Raw genomic sequence first — 27,821 nt, 5'->3', positions numbered from 1 at the left:
TGATCGCGCGATGATGAAGTGAGGAAGAACATCGACGACAGATGCAATGACTGAGTGAAACGATGGGTAGAGGATGGATTTGGACCCTTCTACAGGTCGTGCTTTGGGGCATGGGTCGAGTTGTCTCGGATTCTGTCTACCGAAATCCTTGTGCAGGTGAGTTCTTACGTTAATCAATAACAGAACATTCAAACGTTATACATTTACTAAGAATGTAGAACAATGATTGGTCAATTTCTATGTACGTGATTTTCAAGGCTCTATTCATAGTTTGTACATGTAAATGAAAGGCGTTACATTGATTTTCTGATTTTTTGAGTAGTTAAAGTGAGATATACAATGCTTTTTTAAAAGTATATTTCGAAAAGTTTCCCGAAAGCAAAAATGAAACATATCGATCTATTTGAAGATACTAACATTAGCCTGAAGCAAAATCACTTAAAATACCAAAATTTTTCGTCGTTGTCTGAATGAAGGATATTACGAGTTATGTGTGTGTATATGTATGTCTTTTGTGTAGCTTTCGGCAGCTAACTTAACATACACACCAGTTTTCCATGCATGAATGACATATCTCAGAAATCAACGATATAGATGTGTCTCTGCACCTGTCAGATTGAGATTATTTCACAATTTACCGACTTAGAATTTGAGTCAGATTTCACAGGTTATAAATTAATTCATACCTGTCGTTTCGGTTCTTTTCACATGAATGCATTTTATAATGATTGAATGCATGTTGACTTTATCGTTTCGGATAGAAATGCTTGTGAATTAGAGATAATTCGTCAGGAAGATTTACACGATTTGCGAATTTAGCATCATCGTGTATTAAGATAATTCTAGTTAATGTTTTGATTCACGTGAAAAACGGATTAATTAATCGTTGTATGAAGAGCGAACGTTTGCAATTACATCACATTTCTGTAGGAAGACAGCCTTACTTGGAGAATGGAGCTTTAAAAATGATGATGGAATATGTTAATATCTAGTTACGACTGAACACGTGTGCATTGAAACATAAAAAAGACAGAAAATAATTTAACAATGAAAAATAGATAAATGAATAAATAAAAAAAAAGTAAAATGAGAAGAAATCACAAAGAGAATTCCTGAAATGCGTTTGAAGACTTCCCTACATCTTCATGGCACAGTAGTATATATACGTCATGCACCATTGGTTCCGATAGTATGGTATGTAAAACAAAGTTTAGGAGTCTAGTAAGTATTAGAGTAGTAACGTTAAGCCAGTATTGAAAACATACAAGTCCCTTATTCTCAGAAAAAATCAGATTCTTCTTGGTGGTCGTCAAATGTATGGCATCACTTCACCTTTCGTGTTGAGATTATCGGGACAGTACATCACATAGAAATAACATTACCGTCGGTGTCATGATTATAGAATATAAATGAAAGTTGTATTTCATCCCAATAATTACGGTAAATATTCGCCCGGTTTTTCTATGCTATAATATGTTGTATTGAAATCTATAAAACAACCATATGAATGTATTCTTGTCATGACTCCATGAAAGACACAAATATATGTGACACATCTTTCCGGCTTTCCACAGTTACTTGATCTAACGCTACAGTAAAACACGACGGCTGTAGGTTTTAGGGTAGATAACGGATCTTCTGCAGGTGTAATAATTTACGCTGAGGTTGCTATCTATATTTGAAAGTTTTGATGACTTACTGAACACGTGTCATCTAACAACGGTGACAGGTATCGGACCATTAGCGAACGATAAAGACAATTTTGTAGGGTACACGTGTCGTATAACTTACTGTGTATAATAAAAAGTGCTCGTCGCGGAAACATGTCTTAATGATTTCATTTATTAGTAAATAGTTATAATGACAAACTCAAAAAATACAAAATTATCCCCAAAATTAGACCCGAAATGTTTAAAACAATGGGCAATATGAAAAAAGAAAAAGAAAGATTTACATGGAGGTCCTTGACTTATCTCAAAGAAAATCAGACAAGGTGTTCCGGAACGATAAACACCTTCTGCTTTATCGATGACACCAAGTTTATAGATATAATGTCAATCCAAGTTAAGTGGGTACGTTCTCAAAATAGGAACCGAGGAAGTACATTGTAATATTGGTTGTTTCTGTATCAACAGGATTGTTTTGTAGTTGTTACACCACTACAGTTAAGCTTTACTTCCTGTAGTTATAGTTGTCGTGTTTTAAAATTTAAAAAAAACTCAATGATAATCAGAAAGAAAAAGTAGGTCATTTCGAATAAGAGAGAGGAACATATTGTCTCTGAAACAACTGGCATTTTTGAAAATTGTAGATCTGTGCGAACAAGTCATTTTGTATCGAATGGTATCTACATCTTGGCGAAATCGTAAATGATAAAATTTCAAGGACAACATATTCCAGAACATGGTCCCATAGGATCAGTGTCACTGGTAGTTATAAAGAAACCTCAGATTTACGACATTGATTTAGGTTTTTGTCAAAACTGCTAATGTCGATATCCCTAAGTTTGTTTCATTTCATAGTAACACTCCTTTCTACACAATAAAAAAAGTAAAAAAAAAAAAGATATAGACAAAACAGAAACTGATGAGCTGTGACACGAGACCCTAGAACATAACACTATAGAAACGGAAAGGACAAGTCTGTCTGTTCGTCTGTATGATCACGTGATAAGGAACTGAAACAAATCATTAACATTATCGAAATTGAGCTCTCTGGTAAGATATCAAATCAATCGAATGATGAATACTGTAAATTAAACGTCGCGATAGTCTTAACCAGGCCCTGGTCAGATCAATTGACCAATATTTACTCTAAAGAAGAAATTTGGCCATATAATGCACGCTCATGGTTCAATTAGTTTGACCTGTGTTTGTTTGTAAATATCACAGCAAGGTGATTTTTCGTGTTGTTTTGACAGAAGTAAACATCGCATGTGGGTGTTTCATGGTGTCATAGCTCGATAGTTATTGCGCCAAAGTGATAATTTAGTTAGGTACCGTTGTCCAAACATAGCACGTGCATGGGATGTTTATGTAAATAAGTTGGTCATTGTGAGACTATTTAGAAACCTTCGACGGATCATTGACATCCCTGAGACTTTTGTGATACAAGCGCCTTTGTGACATTGAACATTAAACCAAAAATCGACGTTGAAGCTTTCTTGGTTTCCAATTGACATCAAACGTAGTTGGATGATTGTTTCATATGTCGATTTTATCTGGTACTTTATTCACAAAAGAAAAACGTTGACGATGAATTTGAAATTAAGAAAAATGTTTCATTTCGTACTTTAAAAGTATAAACGTATAAATGATACAAAGAATCTAGAGCAAATTTAATATTTGACTGTATTCCCTCTCGTGGTTTGTTCTTGTTTCTCAACAGAAATGTCTACAAACGCATTCTACGCGTGTATTTAAAGTATGTAAGGTATTTGTTGATCGCATATTCAAATACTTTGTCGTATACATGTAGCAAAACTTCTATACTAAACAAATTGCCGTAAAATTGAATAATTATTTTACACGAGCGACCTCTAGTGCCAGAAATGGCTTGTTACATGAGAAGAGCTACTCTGCATTTTTGAGGCAAAAACTTTTTAAAATAAAAAGTGCAATTTGTCTAGTTTTTTATAAAACCATGTCTCACAGGTTAAGCCATTCAGATAAGCGTTCATAAAAATGCACTTGAGACGACACGTTCTAATGCGCATGAAGTGTGCTGCGACTAGGTTTCGTACGGGGTTGGTATGGATTGTATATGGCCCTTATTACCTTCAGTGCGTTATACAGGTCACTCAAAGTTAGCAGTAATGACGGTGCATCTTACAATTTTAATTATTGAGAGGTGGTTCATGGACGGGGCGCTATCACTGGAATCAGGGATGTTCATTCATCTTGGTTTGATTTTAAACCAAAACACTCTAACTACACCTTTCAAAGTGGGGATGTTTAGGATATACCTAAATGCAAGCATATGCTGCCAAGTCAAACGAAGGATGGCACACACGTTTGATAAAAGGAATTACATTGAAAGTCGCCCCAAATAATTTAATTTGTTGCTTCATAAACCAAATAAAATGTCTTCTGATATCTACCGTTTGCGATGAGAAAGGTTAGTGGATCGGTAGTTAGACCATAGGCATGTCGGTCCCCTAGAGGGTCTTCCCTTAGTTTCACTCTATAGTGATAGGCTTGATAACCGATGGACACCGAAAATGACCACAAGACTTGCTCATCCAAGTTGAAAACCTGAATTAGTTAAGTTTCTGTGGTGGAAGCCCTCATGTGCTGTCGTAGTTGTGAATGAAATCACTGACTCCACCTCCGTAAGTCTAATTAAAAGTTGTTTGGTGTCCATTGTACTAATGTTCTATCTAGAGTAAAAAAATGAATGCATACATTTTCGTATGTATATAACCATAATACACAATAATGATATAATAATTCATATATGTCGAGGGAGATAACTCGAATGCAAACAACAGTTGTATTCACGTTGTAAGGTACAATTAGTATATGTAACATGTAGCCTTAACTCTGTTGAAGTAACACATCACCACGCGCAGTATGCGTCTTGTATTAACCATGATTATGGACGTCATTGAAATGTATGTCATTAATATTATTTTATTTTCTTTGTGTAAATAATTTTCCTTAAAATCAATTTTTAACAATCTTTAAAAAGAACAAAAGTAAAGGAAATAAAAGCGATAAAGTTCCTTGATAAACCTTTGAAATAACTATGTCTGTTTTTATTTCGAGGCAAAATGACACGAGCATTTTAATAATTTCCCACGACAATTATTATTATCTTTGTCATTTTGGTATTTTTTGTTTTGTTTTGTTTTGATTTTCTTTTTTTCTTTTTTTTTTTTGTTTTTTTGTTTTTTATTTTTTTGTTTTTTTGAGAAATTGTTTTTTTATCATATAAAAGGTCAAAACCTTTATACGTGTAATAAAATTTTCACGTGAATCGGTTAAGATACTCAAAATGAATCAAATAAATCATAAAATGTTTCATGAGTTCATTTCAGGAGTGTAATACATTTTGTAATGCAGAATTAACATAAGCGTAAGATTTACTGATAAAAAACCCAATAGAAAATAAAAGAGCGGTAACTTTGATCGACAGTGCAGCGGCGATAAGTATCTTTATGACTGCTGAAATCTGTAATCAAATGGACCACGTGGTCTCAAGATTTTAAAGTGTAGTATTTTAATTTTACGTTTCAATTTTAAAGGTGAAATCGTACGACTATGACAAAGAAACAAGATGGTCGCTGCACGAGGGTGGTGTATGGGTGACCTACGTTACAGGTACACACACCTAAAATAAGTATTCACGTATCGGATTTTATTTTTGTAGCATTCTTATTTTTTTATCTTATATAGATGTAAGGAAAATAAAAAACTACCACTGACTTTTTCGAAATCTGTTTCAACATAATTACGACACGGACAATGATTTTGTTAACCTGAAACAGTTTAAGAAGGTTAAAGGTTAACAAGTGCGTATATCTATCTGCCGCATCACATAAGATGTAACGTTTAGAGATGTTAGTCTATGTGATTAACCTTGTGGTACTGTGCTGTCTCAGTCAGAGCGTTGACCTACGTAAACCCAGCTGAAGATCCGAGGTCCGGGGTTCGACACTTCCTACCCTTGTCGGTTTGTGTTTCTCGGGAAGCTGAGGAACGGACCAGTGGTTGCTGTCATGGTTGTATCCCTTGGCAAGAACTTTTACCCTTATTGCATTCGAAGGGCCTTCCGTATGTTGATCGGTGTGGTAGATTCTACTACTATGAAAGTTCATCGGAGTTCATCTAGTTCATCTAGAGACCATACTACGCTGTTTGATTTAGGACACCCGTGTTACATATGTAGGTCTGTTTGATTTAGGACACCCGTGTTACATATGTAGGTCTGTTGATTTAGGTTGCCCGTCTCTATATAACGATACCATGTTACATATGTAAGTCTGTTTGATTTAGGACGCCCGTCTCTATATAACGATACCATGTTACATATGTATGTCTGTTTGATTTAGGACGCCCGTGTCTATATAACGATACCATGTTACATATGTAGGTCTATCTGATTTAGGATGCTCGTCTCTATATAACGATACCATGTTACATATGTAGGTCTGTTTGATTTATTTAATTCTTATGTTCTCCAGCTATTCCATATATTGATAAGATCTGATATCTAAAATCTTCTCTCTGCGGTATCATCTACAGTTCGATCCACTTGTGTATGGATGTCAAGTTGTGTTAAAAGTTTGCGTAGAGGTTGTTTAAGATGAAGTAAATTTGTGTCGAACCCTGCTGTTTATAAACGCAATCGCTACAGGTGTGCTAGGTAAAAACAAACATATTTGAATTGCATACACGATATTCCCGGTTTTTTTCAGTTCCGCACGCAGTAACTCGCTGTGCCGTGCACGAATTCAGTGTGATAAATATTCTATCTTATTGGGGTCAAAGAATAGAAACGAAAAACTTCAGAACTTAACATAAAATTCTCGGCTACTTTTGAACAAGGACGAAACGGGAAGGAGCGATCTACATTTCCAAACTTGTAAGGATCAAACGGTAAGATGAGAGGTGGACTGGAGTACCACCGGATAGGTAAATCTTTGATATAGTTAACTACCTCAGACAAGCTACGATCCTAACATAACATAAGACTGTGTGACGTCCTTCCGGTTTACAAAGAAACTTCATGAATTCGCCTTTTCGTAATACAGAGTTGTCTGCCCTTTTGAGCTGGTATTGATTGTTACGTCATAGCATGTAGTTAGCGTTTCCCACTTAGCTACTGAACGTCTTTCAGAATGTATTTATTGTCAATATGAATGCAATATGGGTGACAGATAAATAGAATGACGTCAGATAGGTTTATTTGTCTGCCACCAGACTGCATTCATATCGACAATAAATACAATCTGACAGACGTTCAATGGTTATATCTACTTATTATTTAAAACATCGCCATGTTTGTTTTTCTTGTTATATGTTAACATACTCAAAAGTTGTTTAAAATCATTATCAGCTAAATGATTAACGTCAAGCTATAACATATGTAATCTTAGACGGCCTGTAAAGCGTTGACGTAATGTCGGTCAAAATGGCGGGCATCTTCATTCCTGTGATTACAAGCCAAGATCCAAGATCATTGCTTTCAAAATACACACTTCCGTAAATCAGCTATAGAAACAATACAGAAATCAAATATATTCGAAACTATTATGTCAGTTTCTGAATTTGTTTTTTTTTTTTTCAAAACAAAGTTAATATTTAGTATTTACGTCTGATGACGTCATGATAATGGTCACATGACCAAATGTTGTTTTTTTATATATTTTTTGAAACACAACACATCCATATTGTAAACCAACTAGGTCTTCATGTAAAATACTGACGTATACAATTTAATTCATAACTCATTAAGACAATGCAAAGCAGGTATGAATGATTTTAAAGTTTTTATTACGAATTCGGGTATTTTAAAATAATTGATAATTCAATGACAAAAGTTGTGTGTATTTTCGTTGTTGTGTTTTATATACACTGGAATGAACGAAATTACCAACTTATGTAAGTTTTCCTTGATGACGTTCGGAAAGCTTTAGATCCTCTACATAAAAGTTACTGGACAATCTTGATCTTAATCCCATCCAAAGGCATTTAAAAATGCTTCTTTTTTAGCTCCGAAATAAATTCTTTGTACGGATTAAAATCAACGCGCCTGAGCTAGAAATATTCAATATATGTATTGTTTCGTGCATAATGTAGACCTTGTAAATATGTGGAAATACTAGGACGAGTTTACATGTCCCTGGATTGGAATGTCTTTGATTTGTTGTACATCAAACATAAACATAGTGATGTCCAGACTCTAGCTCTAAAGTCGTGTTAAAGTCTATAGAGAAAAAGATATTTAGAACAGTGGTGGAACACAGGCGTTTGATAAGGGGAATTTGCGGCATATCGGGACAGCTTCGTCACAATTGAAATATACTTCAATCACATGATCATATTGATTGATGTTATAAAATATTCAACGATCACCACGTGACTAACGTATCGGATGACCCACGTTAAGGATATGTGTGATAATGCGATGTTTTCATAGCCGCCGATATTAGTCAAAGCTTCCGTAGAAATATTCTAACTCGATTCCGAATTCCGAAACATATGTTTATTACGATATATGTTTGTGTAGTTATAGACAAAGTAGAAGAAGACACGATACTTTGATACTTTATAAAGTTAAGGTAAGAACGCCATTGATTTATAAACAAAAGAGTTTAACTTATAGCAAAATTTAAAATTTCAATATTCCTTGTAGTTATTGGTAACATCACGATAACTTGTAAACAAGGGAGCTCACTCTGACACATTCAACACACATTACATAAAGTTATCAATTCCAGATACGTCTATACAATGATTATTGATCGTCCAACATTATAATTACTGTTATGATAATCTGACATTTTTTCAAACTTCGTCCTCGGCCGATATTTGTCTTAGGTTGATAGAAATATTTATCGACCTCATCAAAAGACTATAAATGTATAACTCGCCTTCGTCGAATTCCTGTGCTAGGGTTACTATGTATGCCACTCGGGTAAGGGTAAGACCTATGTCCATACCGCCGGTAATAATATCTGATTTCTGATGAACTGTTCATGTCAATGTCACTAAACTCTATGTAACACAATCCGATTTCTTATAAACGGTAGATTCAATATATATAAATTGGATTTGCCTATTAACTTATATATATCCCTATTGAGATAGACAAAGTCAACAGATTTGGTCCTTAACGGGACGAGCGTTACCAGTGATTGTGGACTGTGTGTAAGAAGGGTTTAGCTATCAAAGGCAAGGGTGTAATCCTATAGAGAATATAACAAGATCGTCACAGGTAAAAAAAAAGTTTTGTCAGTTTTACAGAACAAACAAACTGCTCATTTATGGATTGAAATAATACAAATCGGAAACACGAAAATTTGTATAAAAAACACTTCTGCAAATTTCATTATGTAGCATTTTCCCCGATCTAATATTCGCTTTGCAGTGTAGAATTGATTTTTATTAAGTGTTAAGCTTCAATATGTAGCTGGAGTTTAGGGCTGAGATTGAGGGGTGTTTCCTTGATCGTACTATTTACCTTCTATGTTCACCTTCATGACGACCATGCGTCCGTCCAACAGGTACACCATACCTTATGTTACCTGCCCTAGCGGCAACATCAAAGACGACAATCACCCTGAAACGACCACTCCACTTTAAATGCAGGTTAGAATCAACGCTCCATCACGGAATAAAGCGGATCGACTTCGTTAATTGGAAGAGGGCGTGGCTCTGGACTGAGACGTACTGGAAAATATCGTTTTAAGTACCTTTGTACGATAACTGATTGGTAACCTGATTTAGACGTGAAAAATGCAGCGATTGCCATACATACAGAAGTTATAAAAAAACACTAAGAGCGACCAAACATTTCGTCCAATTTCATATCAGTTATAGGCACTTTGATGTCCGATGTCTGACGTAGGGCAAGCGTGGGGCAGTGGTAAAATGAAAATGAGCTAGCTATTTACACATTAAAGAATTAGAGTGCTTTCTTTCCATGGTATCATTCTTCGGCTGACGTAAGCAGTTGACTGATGAAGGGTCGAAACAGAACCGAGAACTCAGTCTGCCCTCTCTTCATCTTTACTCTGTACAGTAACTGACTGATGAAGGGTCAAAACAGAATCGAGAACTCAGTCTGCACTCTCTTCATCTTTACTCTGTACAGTAACTGACTGATGAAGGGTCGAAACATAACCGAGAACTAAGTCTCCTCTCTCTTCATCTTTACTCTGTACAGTAACTGACTAATGAAGGGTCGAAACAGAACCGAGAACTAAGTCTCCTCTCTCTTCATCTTTACTCTGTACAGTAACTGACTGATGAAGGGTCGAAACATAACCGAGAACTAAGTTTCCTCTCTCTTCATCTTTACTCTGTACAGTAACTGACTGATGAAGGGTCGAAAAAGAACCGAGAACTAAGTCTCCTCTCTCTTCATCTTTACTCTGTACAGTAACTGACTGATGAAGGGTCGAAACATAACCGAGAACTAAGTCTGCACTCTCTTCATCTTTACTCTGTACAGTAACTGACTGATGAAGGGTCGAAACAGAACCGAGAACTCAGTCTCCTCTCTCTTCATCTTTACTCTGCACAGTAACTGACTGATGAAGGGTCGAAACAGAACCGAGAACTCAGTCTCCACTCTCTTCATCTTTACTCTGTACAGTAACTGACTGATGAAGGGTCGAAACAGAACCGAGAACTCAGTCTCCTTTTTCTTCATTTTAATTATATACAATAGTCTCCGGTATATATATGTCTGGATTGTCGAGTCTCCGGTATATACATGTCTGGATTATCGGGTCTCCGGTATATACCTGTCTGGATTATCGAGTCTCCGGTATATACATGTCTGAATTGTCCTGTCTCCGGTATATACCGTTCTGAATTGTCGAGTCTCCGGTATATACATATCTGGATTATCGAGTCTCCGGTATATACCTGTCTGGATTATCGAGTCTCCGGTATATACATGTCTGGATTATCGAGTCTCCGGTATATACCTGTCTGGATTATCGAGTCTCCGGTATATACATATATATATATATCTGAATTGTCGAGTCTCTGGTATATACCTGTCCGAATTGTCGAGTCTCCGGTATATACATGTCTGGATTATCGAATCTCCGGTATATACCTGTCTGAATTGTCGAGTCTCCGGTATATACAAGTCTGAATTGTCCTGTCTCCGGTATATACCGTTCTGAATTGTCGAGTCTCCGGCATATACCTGTCTGAATTTTCCTGTCTCCGGTATATACCTGTCTGAATTGTCGAGTCTCCGGTATATACCTGTCTGAATTGTCCTGTCTCCGGTATATACCTGTCTGAATTGTCGAGTCTCCGGTATATACATGTCTGAATTGTCCTGTCTCCGGTATATACCGTTCTGAATTGTCGAGTCTCCGTTATATACCTGTCTGAATTGTCCTGTCTCCGGTATATACCTGTCTGAATTGTCGAGTCTCCGGTATATACGTGTCTGAATTGTCGAGTCTCCGGTATATACATGTCCGGATTGTCGAGTCTCCGGTATATACATGTCTGAATTGTCAAGTCTCCGGTATATACATGTCTGGATTATCGAATCTCCGGTGTATATATATGTCTGGATTATCGAATCTCCGGTATATACATGTCTGGATTATCGAATCTCCGGTGTATATATATGTCTGGATTATCGAATCTCCGGTATATACATGTCTGGATTATCGAGTCTCCGGTATATACATGTCTGCATTTTCGAGTCTCCGGTATATACATGTTAGAATTGCCGGTTCTTTGACAGTGGAACACGTTCATTTGTACCAATTTGAACTGCTACCTACAGCAGGCCGTCGCGATACAATGCATTGCCCCAGGAAGGTGGTTTCTGTGGTTTTGCGGTAAACCGCAGCGATCACAAAGTCAGTGACTATCTGTACAGGAACACTGTCGTCATAGTGAAATACTACGGTCTTAATGTGTAGGATGTGTCGAGTATGTTTTACATAGAAATATCAATTATTGAACGGGTTATCTCCCTTTACATTGCACGTCAGTCCTGTTATCCAGGTGCATTGTACTCACCGTAAATTGAACGATTCTTGATGCGAAAAAACATAAATTAAAAAGAGATAACATTGCAAAACAGCATGCATATGTTATAACAGAAAAAAGATAAATCGAAACGTTATTTTGATATTTTTTGCTAATCAATAATAAAAATAAGTCAACCTGTTTAGAGATATGATATTTTTTTGTAAGACTTTCACAATATCAATCAAAAACGGTTTGAATTTGTTGTTAATGAATTGTTATACTGACAATGTACACTTTCTACATTTGAGTTCAAAGATAGTTTCGCCGTCTGTACCAGGTCTACCACCCATGTCATTCGACAAAGCTCGGCTGATTCCGGTTCCCTTCAAGTCTAGATGACGAGTGCCACCCAGGCGTTAAAGACCTTAGAACATACACCGGGAACACGAGCGTTTATCATCATCCTCCAACTAAACACATAAGCGATTCTTGTTCTGACCCCAGTAAGCAGTCTCGTTAACCTGACCCGAATATCACACCCAGCAATCGCCCGTGTCTGATGCTATCGCGTGATCCCTTAGATCCGGAACTGTCATTACCGTCATTCGGTTCTAGAATTACTGACCCTACAAAAAGACACGGTAGCGCATTTGACCCCATGATTAGCCCGTAGATCAAGCGGCTGTCAGCGCGATTTATGACTTGTTGTTCCGAAAATAATGAGTCGAGCTTGATTAAGCCATGTAATATAAATGACAAGTTTTGTGTTCTATTTAAACCTTCAAAGCTTAAATGTAACGTTTACTGAAATAGGTGTTTTAGTGAGAGATGACAAAGTAAATGGCATGGCAAATTAACAATACAATGCCGAACAGATAGTGTAGGCTAATTTCCCTTCAAACAAACAATGACATGTTTCATCACATAAACAAGAATCAATTGACATTTGTAGCAATATGTATATATCCTCATTTAGGTAAAGCGGTGTGTCAAATAAAAAAAGCGTGTACAAGATATTTGACGAGCCCAGTGTTGATATAAGATTGATATAAAATCTACACTATCTCTTTTTCTCTTCTTTTCTTTCTATCCTATGATCTCATCTTTTCCTCCTCTTGACAAAATGATTTAAACTTACAATTGTGCGTCTACGAATTACGTATCTTCATATTCGTAGTATAAATATGTGTCACGTGCAGTATATTAATTATTTGTAATTTTATTTATGGAGAAGAGTTCATAAGTTGCTAGAATTTGTCTCTGATCCATTTATCTAATATGTTTAAACCATTTAATGTTCTCACCATAGATTCTACCCACCATGATCTACATCGGATCTATCTTTAATACTTGTCGGTCGAGGTTAAAGGTTTAACGTCATCCTTGACCACTTTGGAAAGAGAAAAAAACGAAAATAAAACAAAACAAAAATTATGAACCTTTCAATTATGAAACTCTCTATACTTTAGGTTCATAATCACACCATAGCATTTCGCTATTAAGTTTAGAGGTCAGAGGTCAATATCTATTACTTATGAAATAAGAAATGTGTAAAAAAAAAAAACAACATCTCATCAGCCTTTTGATATAAAAAAAACCTTCAGTAGATTCAATAAATTGTTATCCTACCACAACATTATGATAAATACATCTCAGATATCGGGATAAAAACAAGGTTTCCACAAGTCTGACAATACCATCACTATAGATAAGTTATACTGAGGAGGTAGGTGGGGCCATCATTAACAGCAACACAATCAACATCCCCGGAAAGAGAATATTCAGTGCAGCCGAAACAAATGAATCGTTATTTAATCATTACGACATTGATTGAGACAGCGTCATTTAGATGTTTAAACATTTATTTCTATATCTTTCTCAGGTCTGATGTCAACCGATCTAATTGAGGAGGCACTACCGATGGACGGGCAACTTCCGGTTGGGGTCAAGGTCGTTTATGATACCTCAAGTCACGTTCACGCATTTGAGTTCAACGAAGATTCAACTGATGTGCAATTAAGATCACAGCCTCTTTTTCACAAATGTTCCAAATTCCCAGAAGAATTTTCAATATTTTTTGTTATAAAACATAGACGAGTATATGGGAAAAAAGAGTGTTTACTTAGAGTGCGAAATCAAATCACTTCTATTCTGTCTATAAATTTGACAAATAAATATATCATGCTTGTGTATAATAGTCGGAGAGTGAAGTTTAGGAACACAGCTTTATTAGACAATAAATGGCATACAATAGGATTGAGTGTAACAGGAAGTGACGTCATTATGACGACAGACTGTCGGAACAGGAAAAGGAAGCGCTTAAAGAGAAAGTTTCCTGCAAATATTCCTTTTCAAAATGGGACATTCCAAATAGCAAGCTGTCGAGCTGGAAGCGGGGTTGTACGGGTAAGTGTTTTTGCAGAATGGTTCAATCTCCTATATCAAAATATATTTGCACACTTTCGTTCTATCCGGATTTAAAATTGACCGAATGAAGTTGATGTATAATGTCTACATTTATTCATATTTGTAGTGACTACATATTTATAGTGATCACGTGATGAACTGTCCTTGAAAAGACAGCGACGTGGTACAATGTGGTTTTGTTGTATGTTTATCATACATAAGGTCAAGTCAATGGGTCATGACCATTTTTTTGCGTATCCATCCGCGGATCTTCTTACTGCGGTTGAACACATAGACCTGTTTGTTCCTGAAATTTAATCCTTCCGCAATACCAAAATACACATATATACAATGTATTCATTTATGATGTTACGACCAGCAGTACAGGAGACAATGTTATGTACAGATGTAGGTGTAGATTTACAAACAAAGGGTATGTTAAACTAATATAAAGTTATAGAGATTTCTTTAAAAACGTATTATGTAATAATATCCGCACATTATTTATCAATCACAATAAGCCACGCCCATGTTTGTATAGACACGCCTTAACCGTAAATCCTGTTTTCAACCCTGATGTTGATCTTTGGCGACTTAAATGACACTTTAGACATCAATTTGTGTCTAATTGAGGAATGATTACAGGCTTTGGTAGGCCTGATTAAATCTATCTAGGATCCATGTCAAACTTCCGATGGTTCTTGGGTGTCATGGTGCTGACTCAGAGATAGATAACACCGCGAGATGTTTAAACGAGATTACAACACGAGATTGTCTGATGGTGGATCTGTTAAGTCTTGTAACGGAAAGGAGACCTTAGAGGTCAAAGTTGAATGAACAGTAAACATGGATTCGGAAATAAAAGAGTTTGATGTCACGCTTCATAAAAATCTTAATTTCTATCAAAGCGTCGCTCACTGTTAATTAGGTCTATCGTCTTGGTGGTGCAGTATTGGAGAACGTATTCCAAGGCTTGTGTAACATTTAAATAAATGAAAGGAGGGATGCTACCATAATGATGGAAATATCTTTCATAATTAGTTTTACAGTAGAAAGCCACTAAATTATAATCTTAATTAATTGATAATGAATATAAATTGTGGTCATGATTAACTACAATGCTAATTGATATAAATGAATATTTACATAAGCTCGGTATTGGCATTTTATAAACTAACCAAAACTGAGCGTGATTTACGATACTATAAATGCCATTCAGCGCGTGACTAATATGACGTCAGTCTTTTAGGAATAGAGACGACGACAGTTCGCCGTCAAATTGGCTGTCCTGTTAAACAGATTGCCTTATCCTACCATGTAGTGAAAAATAATTTAATTTTAATCAAGCTGCAATGGCCATAATACGAACACGTGGGCTGTCTTGTTGTGTTATTCATGACCGTAGACAAACATCATATTGCACACGAGGACATGTCAAGCTACATAAAAGGGAGATAACTCCGATGTAACCCACAAGTTTACATGTAAGCTATGAATATATACATATTGTTCTATTTTTATTATTTATTTTTAACGAATTTTTTTCATCCATTCTAACGGCCTTTCAGCGGGGGACTGTCTACATACAACACCCATAGGTTCATATGTTGGCATAATATATATTTTCAAATGGTCGTTAGTAGGTTAAATATACAAAGCGTTTGCGAGGTCAGTGAGGGATAATCCCAAATCTAAGATCACCACATCGGCCTCTGATTGGATATGATATTTTTACATTCTATTTATCAAATTATCGATTTGTCTTTGATCACTACTTAGTTATGACTAAGTTTGTTGATATACATGTCTGTACTATTTACATACAAGCATTTATAATGATGCTGCTTTCTACCAATCGACATTTCCGCCGCTTCACTCAGTTCCTCAATATGAATGCGCGGCGAGTAATTTACGTCCTTCTTTTTATTTCAACAGAATTTTGTGGCAGTTATATGGAACAAACAGAATATATGCTTTACTCTAACATCTTTCGGACAACCGAAAAGGATATCAGGCGGAATCTATCTGACTTCGCTTATCTGTTTCAAAATAATGTTAATATTTAGCCATTATATCAGACTTGAGAAATATTAAAAATTGTGTTGTTTCGTTCAGGGAATCCTGAAGGATCTGGTCTGGGTTCCGGGAGCTGATGCCGTTAGAAGGGCCTGTCCACCACGAATACCTAAACACACACACATGGACAACCGACTGCCTTCTCTTCCAGGTAATGGGATAACGTGCAGGGCATGGGATGACATTTCTAAAAATATGAACACTCAGATCATCACATTTAAACATATATTTAGACACTGTGATATTTACATCTACATCGAAATATATACACAGGTCCAGTGTTACAGAAAGTTATAAATATCCACACGTAAAATCTTACAGAAAGTGTAAATACACACACGTAAAATCTTACAGAAAGTGTAAATACACAACGTAAAATCTGACAGAAAGTGTAAATATACACACGTAAAATCTGACAGAAAGTGTAAATACACACATGTAAAATCTGACAGAAAGTGTAAATACACACATGTAAAATCTGACAGAAAGTGTAAATACACACACGTTAAACCTGACAGAAAGTGTAAATACACACACGTAAAATCTGACAGAAAGTGTAAATACACACACGTAAAATCTGACAGAAAGTGTAAATACACACACGTAAAATCTGACAGAAAGTGTAAATACACACACGTAAAATCTGACAGAAAGTGTAAATACACACACGTAAAGTCTGACAGTGTAAATACACACGCGTAAAACCCGACAGAAAGTGTAAATACACACACGTAAAATCTGACAGAAATTGTAAATACAAACACGTAAAACCCGTCAGAAAGTGTAAATACACACACGTAAAATCTGACAGAAAGTGTAAATATACACACGTAAAACCCAACTGAAAGTGTAAATACACACACGTAAAACCCGACTGAAAGTGTAAATACACACATGTTACAATAAACCCTTATCCACTGATATTTCAGCAATAAATTCCAAATATAAGAAAAAGTTGAAAATTTAATATATGTAGATTAAGTTTCTTTCCAGTAGGGTACATCTCTGCAGTTCTTGAATGAAAGGATCGACAACTTTGGATAAAAATACCCTTATCTACATAACATCTGTGAAAACGTTGTAACCATATGAACCAATGAAAGCCATGTTGGACACCTAATTGTTTCAGATTTGTACGGGATTGCCTCCCCTGGTCCACGCTGGGAGGATTGCACATGGATGGACGTGGGTAACGTGGCATATGACCTCCACTCTGAGTCTCTAAAAGTCTGTGTTAACGGCATCTGGCAACACGTCACAGTCAGCGTACCAGGTATGACGTCACGAGTCATTGTGTCCCCAGGTTTTGTTTGGGGGACTTAGATGGTATGGTATGTTAGAACAGGAGTTATCATCTATATCATCGTGAAGTAACACAGTTTCTGTCCAGGAGTGACAACCAATCTGTTTTACAAGGAAGCAGATGTTATCAGCGTTAATGACGCAGTAAATGTTTTATTGGGTGTCATACGTCTCAATTATGAACTTGTAAGACTTTGCTGTCAATATGAATAAAATGTTCTAGTGTATTTAATCATAAATCTCATGATTTATTTGCTGAAATTTGATACTTAAATAGTTATTGAAATATGTCCACATGCCCACAAACAGACACACACACCCACCTCTCCTCATACACACATCCTCTCTCACACACCCTGACACACACACCCTCACACACACCCTCACCCTCACACCACATCCTCACACACACACCCTCACACAAACACCCTGCATACACACACACCCTGACACACACACACACACTGGATCACACACCCTGACACACACACACACACACACTGGATCACACACCCTCACACACACACGCTCCTCACACCCTCACACACACACGCCCTCACACCCTCACACACACACGCCCCTCACACCCTCACACACACACGCCTCTCACACCCTCACACATACACGCCCCTCACACCACACCCTCACACACACACACCCCTCACACCCTCACACACACACGCCCCTCACACCCTCACACATACACGCCCCTCACACCCTCACACATACACGCCCCTCACACCCTCACACACACACGCCCCTCACACCCTCACACATACACGCCCCTCACACCCTCACACACACATGCCCCTCTCACCTTCACACATACACGCCCCTCACACCCTCACACACATACGCCCCTCGCACCCTCACACACACACGCCCCTCACACCCTCACACACACACGCCCCTCACAACCTCACACACGCATGCCCCTCACACCCTCACACATACACGCCCCTCACACCCTCACACACACACGCCCCTCACACCCTCACACACACACGCCCCTCACACCATCACACACACACGCCCCTCACACCATCACACACACACGCCTCTCACACCCTCACACATACACGCCCCTCACACCATCACACACACACGCCCCTCACACCCTCACACACACACACACACGCGCCCATCACACCCTCACACACACACGCCCCTCACACCCTCACACACACACGCCTCTCACACCCTCACACATACACGCCCCTCACACCCTCACACACGCCCCTCACACCCTCACACACACACGCCCCTCACACCCTCACACACACACGCCCCTCATACCCTCACACACACACGCCCCTCACACCCTCACACCCTCACACACGCACGCCCCTCACAACCTCACACCCTCACACATACACGCCCCTCACACCCTCACACATACACGCCCCTCACACCCTCACACATACACGCCCCTCACACCCTTACACACACACGCCCCTCACACCCTCACACACACACGCCCCTCACACCCTCACACACACACGCCCCTCACACCCTCACACACACACGCCCCTCTCACCCTCACACATACACGCCCCTCACACCCTCACACAAACACGCCCCTCACACCCTCACACATACACGCTCCTCACACCCTCACACACACACGCCCCTCACACCCTCACACAAACACGCCCCTCACACCCTCACACACACATGCCCCTCTCACCTTCACACATACACGCCCCTCACACCCTCACACACATACGCCCCTCGCACCCTCACACACACACGCCCCTCACACCCTCACACACACACGCCCCTCACAACCTCACACACGCATGCCCCTCACACCCTCACACATACACGCCCCTCACACCCTCACACACACACGCCCCTCACACCCTCACACACACACGCCCCTCACACCATCACACACACACGCCCCTCACACCATCACACACACACGCCTCTCACACCCTCACACATACACGCCCCTCACACCATCACACACACACGCCCCTCACACCCTCACACACACACACACACGCGCCCCTCACACCCTCACACACACACGCCCCTCACACCCTCACACACACACGCCTCTCACACCCTCACACATACACGCCCCTCACACCCTCACACACACACGCCCCTCATACCCTCACACACACACGCCCCTCACACCCTCACACCCTTACACACGCACGCCCCTCACAACCTCACACCCTCACACATACACGCCCCTCACACCCTCACACATACACGCCCCTCACACCCTCACACATACACGCCCCTCACACCCTTACACACACACGCCCCTCACACCTTCACACACACACGCCCCTCACACCCTCACACACACACGCCCCTCACACCCTCACACACACACGCCCCTCTCACCCTCACACATACACGCCCCTCACACCCTCACACATACACGCCCCTCACACCCTCACACCCTCACACCCCTCACACACACACGCCCCTCACAACCTCACACATACACGCCCCTCACACCCTCACACACACACGCCCCTCACACTCTCACACACACACGCCCCTCACACCCTCACACATACACGCCCCTCACACCCTCACACATACACGCCCCTCACACACACACGCCCCTCACACCCTCACACATACACGCCCCTCACACCCTCACACATACACGCCCCTCACACCCTCACACACACACGCCCCTCACACCCTCACACACACACACGCCCCTCACACCCTCACACATACACGCCCCTCACATCCTCACACATACACATATATATACCAATATCTCTAGATTTTAGTGATTGATTATTAGTTTATTAAATAAAACTTTATATTTATAGAAAAGAAACCAGAGCCGAAACGCCTGGACTATTTAGAGTTTTACCAAGAACTACGTACCCCTGGGCCCTCTATAGACGTGGAGATATTCACTATCCCGGAGGAAGGCATGTTCGCCGTGTTTGCTTGTTCCGGAAGAAAGCGGCCGGACGTGTCAGCTCTCTACAAATGGACGGATAAATCTTGGACTTTATACCAAAGATTGAAAACCAACATGGCACAGGCTTGGGAGTTCTTCACGGTAGATGACTCTGTAAGTCTCTTACCTTCTACATTCAATTTATTATAATTTAATCTGATAATCGGATCTAGAGAATCTCTTTTTTCCGGATATTTCGTCCCGATTTCGATCATCAATGTAGATTTTTACGGAATTATTTCAGTGTGAACGCATATATAGATTTCAATCTTTGGATCAGTTTAATATCCATAATGGATAAACAAACATCACAGTGATTCATGAAAACGTTATTTGTTTATCACGACGCGACAACTCCGAGAGTTAGTGTCAGTTCACTGAGAACAGTTTTATTTTAGACAAGGATTTTGATGTTCGAAGCAAAATACACATTTGATTTTCGAATTTTCATTAGTTGTCTTATTACTCTCGATAACAATTGAAAACAAAGCAAATTTACGTTCTATTACATGTAAAATAATTCAGTGCAATGTAGCACAGGGCGTCTGCAGCTTCTTATATTTTGTGAGATCTATAGTAGCGCGTTGCTGGTACTCTAACTGTAATAACTACGCTTAATGTAATAATTATCACATTAAGCGTGATGTCTTCTAAGCTTACTGAAATAAAATCGAAATCATTCCATTGAGAGTGTTAGTTGCAGCGCTTAATGTCACAGCGCTTGATGTCACAGCGCTTGATGTCACAGCGCTTGATGACACAGCGCTTGATGTCACAGCGCTTGATGTCACAGCGCTTGATGACACAACGCTTGATGTCACAGCGCTTGATGACACAGCGCTTGATGTCACAGCGCTTGATGACACAGCGCTTGATGACACAGCGCTTGATGTCACAGCGCTTGATGTCACAGCGCTTGATGACACAGCGCTTAATGACACAACGCTTGATGACACAGCGCTTGATGTCACAGCGCTTGATGACACAGCGCTTGATGTCACAGCGCTTGATGACACAGCGCTTGATGTCACAGCGCTTGATGTCACAGCGCTTGATGTCACAGCGCTTGATGTCACAGCGCTTGATGTCACAGCGCTTGATGTCACAGCGCTTGATGTCACAGCGCTTAATGACACAACGCTTGATGACACAGCGCTTGATGACACAGCGCTTGATGACACAGCGCTTGATGACACAGCGCTTGATGACACAGCGCTTGATGACACAGCGCTTGATGACACAGCGCTTGATGTCACAGCGCTTGATGTCACAGCGCTTGATGTCACAGCGCTTGATGACACAGCGCTTGATGTCACAGCGCTTGATGTCACAGCGCTTGATGTCACAGCGCTTGATGTCACAGCGCTTGATGTCACAGCGCTTGATGACACAGCGCTTGATGACACAGCGCTTGATGTCACAGCGCTTGATGTCACAGCGCTTGATGACACAGCGCTTGATGTCACAGCGCTTGATGTCACAGCGCTTGATGTCACAGCGCTTGATGTCACAATAAAGAAGTTTATCAGCGTTGTTTGATGATTTATAGATTTAAAATGTGAAAAGGCTACAATGTCAAAAATACAGCACTTATTATATTTTCAGTTTTTCCTTGCAGTTGCTAACTACGGACAAGATGATGGCATCCTGACAAATTCTACAATCTTCAAATGGCAACGCAGGAAACGGAAGTTCAAAGAGTACCAGCAGCTTCCGACCTATACCGCGCGTGATTTTGAATATTTCATGGCGGACGGAACACACTACCTCGCAGTCGCTAATCACGCTCAAGGTTTGAATTTATTCAAATATAATTTGATTGACATTTCCTTAGCAACAGGATTGGACAAAAGCTTTGAAATCTAAAAAATGAATCACGATTTGTACAGTATCACTGGATTTTCACATACAAATAAATATACTGGTAATAATATTGCCATTTCTACAAAGGGGACATAACCTATATTCTCTCCCATCAACTGACCTTAAAACACCACTAGCAATACTAATTAATGTTAGAAGGGAGATAAGTCTGTTTCGATGTTCGATCGAATGTTATAGAGACTATATGGTCAGTGTCTTCAAATACAAGCTGTGGCTATGGTGAAGAAAGACAAAGCTGGCGAGCCACCTTTGTCCTTCTGTTCCGAGCCTAAATGGAGCTTACATCTTAAGACACTGACCATGTATTATATCTATCCTGCAACATTGATTGAAAATCAGAGAATCAAAACTTAAACAGTTTTGCTGTTTAATCTTTGTTTACCTGACGTTTACGTTAAGATGGATTTAGCCTGATGATGTACGCCAAAATAATTGCTCCGCACGGAAATATAGTTCCAAAAATCAATGGATATGACAGCCATTTTATGAATTTCGCGAATAAATTTGTTTATTACAACAGCAAAAATTGTTAATTGGAAAAACTATTTATGATGTTAAACGCAATATTCAAGTAAACCTAGGAAGTGATTCTGTCGAATCACCGCACGTGCTAAAATACATGTTTTCCGTCACTGCCGAATACAACAAAAATATATGTTGCGGGTGTATTCGACAATGGCATGTATGTACGAAAATTCATGTAGTTTGTTGGAAAATAGAAAGAGGATGAACATATGGGAAATAATTCTATATAACTTTGATTGACGAAAAAAAAAATTTCGCAACACTATGAATTCAAAACTCTCTCCAACACCAAATGGTACAAGCATTTAGATAGCTTATTTGGGCGACTGAATATTCATCTTGTATCGATATTTCACACGTGTTCTTCAGTTTGATACAATGACATCGAATTCACTTGAATCGTCATCTGTTTCAGACGTATTATAGTATAACTTTATTAAGATGCGACTCCATAGTGTAATTTGTAAATTTCTTTTCATTTTTTCAGTTTAATATCAACATTGTTGATAAAACATAGGTTAGAATGTTAAAACGGTAGCGTTATTTTTGTGTTTTGTGTAAAACGTCACATGTTTTTACCTTTCAGGGAACAGTCAGAAAACTGAGTCAGTGATTTATGTGTGGAACGTGACAACCCAGGTGTTCCAGGAGAGGCAGCGCATAGACACCGTGGGAGCCTATGATTGGACCCACTTCACTGTCGGGGACTACACGTTCCTGGCTCTGGCTCAGGCTTTCGATGGTCTTACCACCCAGCTGGACTCCAGAATATATATCCTACAGGGGGATCAGTTCTTCATTTTCCAGACGATGGAGGTAAGTTCAGTATACTATTAATTGAATGTATCTACTAACACGTTTGCTCAGTAACTCTCTGTGGTCGTTACTCATGAGATAAGGGGAATTGTCATACAGTTTATATATCACATCTTCAGGGTCAATCAGTGAAATCTCCTTCCCATTTTGTCTCATGGTTTTGGTTTAGAATGATTTACGGGATCACGATGGTCATGTGGTTACCTCTGGTCATCTGTATCACTAGCCCGCCACCTCTGGGTCGTAGGCTAGAGACCCACGTGGGACAGTCACCAGATACTGACCACAGGTCGGTGGTTCTTCTCAGGGAACCCCGGCTTGTCTCCGCCAACCGAACCTGGCATGTCTTTAAATGACCATGGCTGTTAATAGGACGTAAAGCAAAAAAAATACCCAAACTTAATTTGACCTTAAATAAATAGTTCGTTATCGACATTGTAATCCGTCAAATGAAATAGCCATTTTGACGGAGAATTGTCGCCCTTTCACTGCACACAATACTAACGCGTTAATGATCACGGGGTTGACGAAAGAAAATTTACGTCACAGCACAGTTATAATAGGATTTTTCGTGTCGTCCTACACAATTTTACAAAAAGTGATGACGCAATGCGCAAACTTTCATACATGTTGTTTCAGACAAATGGCGCCACCGACTGGGAGATGTTTACTATCAGTGGAATCATTTACATGGCTGTCGCTAATGCTTACAACTATGGACCTCAAAACTTCTCTAAGACAAGGACATACTACACCAACTCCACAATATACAAACTCAACACCAACAAACGGGCGTTTGAGAGATTTCAGAACCTTGATACGTACAGGTAGGTGATGTCATTTTATATAAGTTTAACTTCGTGACGTTTACATTTCATTTTATTTGGTAAATACATGTATATAAAATATATAATAGATGGCGATTATTTCGTAACAAAAAAATATTGACCGGTCATGTCGTAACATCGACAAGATGGCGCGTGATTTAGTCATGTCCTATTCAGTAAGTGCAGGGTAGATATCTGAATCGAATGTGGTCCCCTGGATTTAGAAAACTTTGACAAAGAGATACGTTTTAAAATATCTATTAAGTTATTGTCTTATAAGAGTGAAGCTGTATACCGTTATCATGTGCGAGGTATGTCATCTACACAACAGGAGTTGATGAAACACAGAAAAGCTACCAGAAATGGAAAGTCATGAAGCGTAATATTAATGAAAAATACTGAGACAGCATTTACGCTTTTCCTGAAACCGTCTCAAATACTTTTTTTTTAATTATCAAAATAATGATTGTATTCAAATGAAATTGTTACGCATTAAATTTGCCTTACTCCAAATACCTGTTATATAATGTCAACCAATATAATGACGTCACAACATAAGCACAACCACTCAAAACATCAACGTCACAATAATTGCGAAATCAATTTCTTCATGTTTTGAAGCACTGACAATTTATCCCTAATTTCTGTGCGTTTTATTTCGCCTGATATTATCAACAAAATGTCATAGTGGCACATAATTTTCAAGGCCTGACTTATATCATTTCATAATTCTAGTATCTATTAATCGATCACTAAAAGTCACAATTTGCTTTCCCTTCGTTTCAGCGCGGTTGACTGGGAATTTTTCACTGTTGGAGACGACAAGTTTCTCTTAGTATCGAATGCACAAAATGGCGGCGAGGAGCGGGAGCTACGCAGTGCGATGTATCGATGGCAGGGATTGGATGGTTTCGTACCCGTCCACGTCATGGCAACGCTTCCGAACTCGGACTGGGAAGTTTTTACCGACGATGGCGACATCTACTTCATATACACCAATGCAAAGGGACGTAATTCTCAGATTTTGAAGGCGAAATTTGTTTCATAGATATATCTTACATGTAATAATGAAACATCTTTGCATCGGAAAAGCGGACTCTTTAAGAAAAAAAACTTAGCTGCAAAGGAACGCACCTCAGAACTTATCAGTCGATGTTAAAAACATTCTCATTTTCCTGGCTTTGAATCGTATCTGACGGATTGACTGTCTTTCACAAGCCATAGCGGTTACAGAAAAAGGATGTGCAATCAATTTTAAGTATAACTTGTTTTGCAATTAAATGTTCATAAATATATTTGTACATGTACTATTCAGTATATGAATATGTCATCTATCGAAAGATTTTTTTTATTGATTCAGAAGTTCAAAAATCTTAAGGTGAATGAGTATTCAGTACTTGACTCCCCTCGTTGTTGTCTGACAATGAACCTATAGATTTTAGGGAAGGATCTTGTAGCGCCCAGGTTTTGTAACCCACGATAAAGAAAAAGGCTAAAGTCGTAAATGTAAATGGCTAACCTATGTGCATGTTTACCGTAATACACTTGGTGCTTGTTGTCAATCATGAATCACTTCAGTCTGTTTTGGTGTCTATCCTGTGTACTTGTGTGGCCATATATTACAAACATGAGTCGAACTTGACTTGGAATAAAATAAGTGTTACTTTGTGTTATACGATATTAATGGCAATTTTCCATACAATCCTCTATGTATTTTGACACAGTTTCCGTCATGTTAGAAAATGATGAATTTGAAAGGAGAACATCCTGAAGGTAATGTAATAGCTATATATGATTAGTTGATTTCCCTATAGCTGTTAGAGTTCTCTCCCTTACATTGGAATCTGTTCTCTATTCATTTCAATGTCGTGGTTATTACGATACTGTATTTTCTGATTCACTATCTTAAGCAGTCCGCGTCAAATGAACCCTTTACATATGGCATTTAAATCTTTTAATGTTTAGAAATGTTCTTAACTATTTTAGAACTGGAATTTATAATTATGTGTCCCATGAAAGAATATGTGAGACAAGGTGAAATTAGCTGTTGTTTTCAGTAAAAAGGTTAGTGAACACGTTAACATCAAAAAGCTGTAAATTTTGTATTTTCTATGTTATTTATGTCTATATTTTGTGTATTTTATTTATGTTATCAATAAAGAAATACAATAGGCCATTTCTTCATACATCTGATCTTGTTTTTTATGCTTTGTAATCAAGGATTCTTTATTTTCAAAATCACACTGTGCTAACAATTAAAAACGCGTGTATCAGACAGGTCCAGGTTTTAGATAATGTAACAACGCCAGACGTGGTAAGCTCATAGTGCAAGTTCGAGGTGCCTGGATCGACAACTCCTGCTCGGGGTGAGACTTGGTAAGCTCATAGTGCAGGTCCGAGGTGCCTGGATCAACAACTCCTGCTCCGGGTGAGACATGGTAACCTCATAGTGCAGGTCCGAGATGCCTGGATCAACAACTCCTGCTCCGGGTGAGACTTGGTAACCTAATAGTGCAGGTCCGAGATGCCTGGATCAACAACTCCTGCTCGGGATGAGACTTGGTAAGCTCATAGTGCAGGTCCGAGGTGCCTGGATCGACAACTCCTGCTCGGGGTGAGACTTGGTAACCTCATAGTGCAAGTCCGAGGTGCCTGGATCAACAACTCCTGCTCGAAATGAGACGTGGTAAGCTCATAGTGCAAGTCCGAGGTGCCTGGATCGACAACTCCTGCTCGGGATGAGACTTGGTAAGCTCATAGTGCAGGTCCGAGATGCCTGGATCAACAACTCCTGCTCGGGATGAGACTTGGTAACGTCATAGTGCAGGTCCGAGATGCCTGGATCAACAACTCCTGCTCGGGATGAGACTTGGTAACGTCATAGTGCAGGTCCGAGATGCCTGGATCAACAACTCCTGTTCGGAGTGAGACTTGGTAACCTCATAGTGCAGGTCCGAGATGCCTGGATCAACAACTCCTGCTCGGGATGAGACTTGGTAACGTCATAGTGCAGGTCCGAGATGCCTGGATCAACAACTCCTGCTCGGGATGAGACTTGGTAAGCTCATAGTGCAGGTCCGAGGTGCCTGGATCAACAACTCCTGCTCGGGATGAGACTTGGTAAGCTCATAGTGCAGGTCCGAGATGCCTGGATCAACAACTCCTGCTCGGGATGAGACTTGGTAACCTCATAGTGCAGGTCCGAGATGCCTGGATCAACAACTCCTGCTCGGGATGAGACTTGGTAACCTCATAGTGCAGGTCCGAGGTGCCTGGATCAACAACTCCTGCTCGGGATGAGACTTGGTAAGCTCATAGTGCAGGTCCGAGATGCCTGGATCAACAACTCCTGCTCGGGATGAG

General features: G+C 39.4%; 1 protein-coding gene across 1 annotated transcript; it reads left to right on the top strand.

The window, feature by feature from the left end:
- The first annotated feature begins 62 nt into the window (after window positions 1-62).
- LOC132559289 (thrombospondin-type laminin G domain and EAR repeat-containing protein-like) lies at window positions 63-25,506 on the top strand. Its single transcript, XM_060223903.1, has 9 exons — window positions 63-156; window positions 13,561-14,084; window positions 16,200-16,311; window positions 17,290-17,433; window positions 20,270-20,520; window positions 22,012-22,198; window positions 23,402-23,631; window positions 24,271-24,458; window positions 25,245-25,506. Exons 1-9 carry the CDS (start codon window positions 63-65, stop codon window positions 25,504-25,506), a joined length of 1,992 nt encoding a protein of 663 aa, XP_060079886.1.
- Window positions 25,507-27,821: the final 2,315 nt, after the last annotated feature.

The sequence above is a fragment of the Ylistrum balloti genome, unplaced genomic scaffold (genome assembly GCF_031769215.1).
Source record: "Ylistrum balloti isolate Yb309-2 unplaced genomic scaffold, AGI_CSIRO_Ybal_v1 Utg370886, whole genome shotgun sequence".
NCBI lineage: Eukaryota > Metazoa > Mollusca > Bivalvia > Pectinida > Pectinidae > Ylistrum > Ylistrum balloti.
The sequence above is the reverse complement of the archived record's forward strand: the minus strand, read 5'-3'. Positions and strand labels throughout refer to the sequence as shown.

Coding starts and splice junctions, on each gene's coding strand:
- LOC132559289 (XM_060223903.1), top strand. CDS start 63: ATGGGTAGAGGATGGATTTGGACCCTTCTACAGGTCGTGCTTTGGGGC. Junction 14,085..16,199: donor CTGGAAGCGGGGTTGTACGG/GTAAGTGTTTTT, acceptor TGTTTCGTTCAG/GGAATCCTGAAGGATCTGGT. Junction 16,312..17,289: donor CCGACTGCCTTCTCTTCCAG/GTAATGGGATAA, acceptor TAATTGTTTCAG/ATTTGTACGGGATTGCCTCC.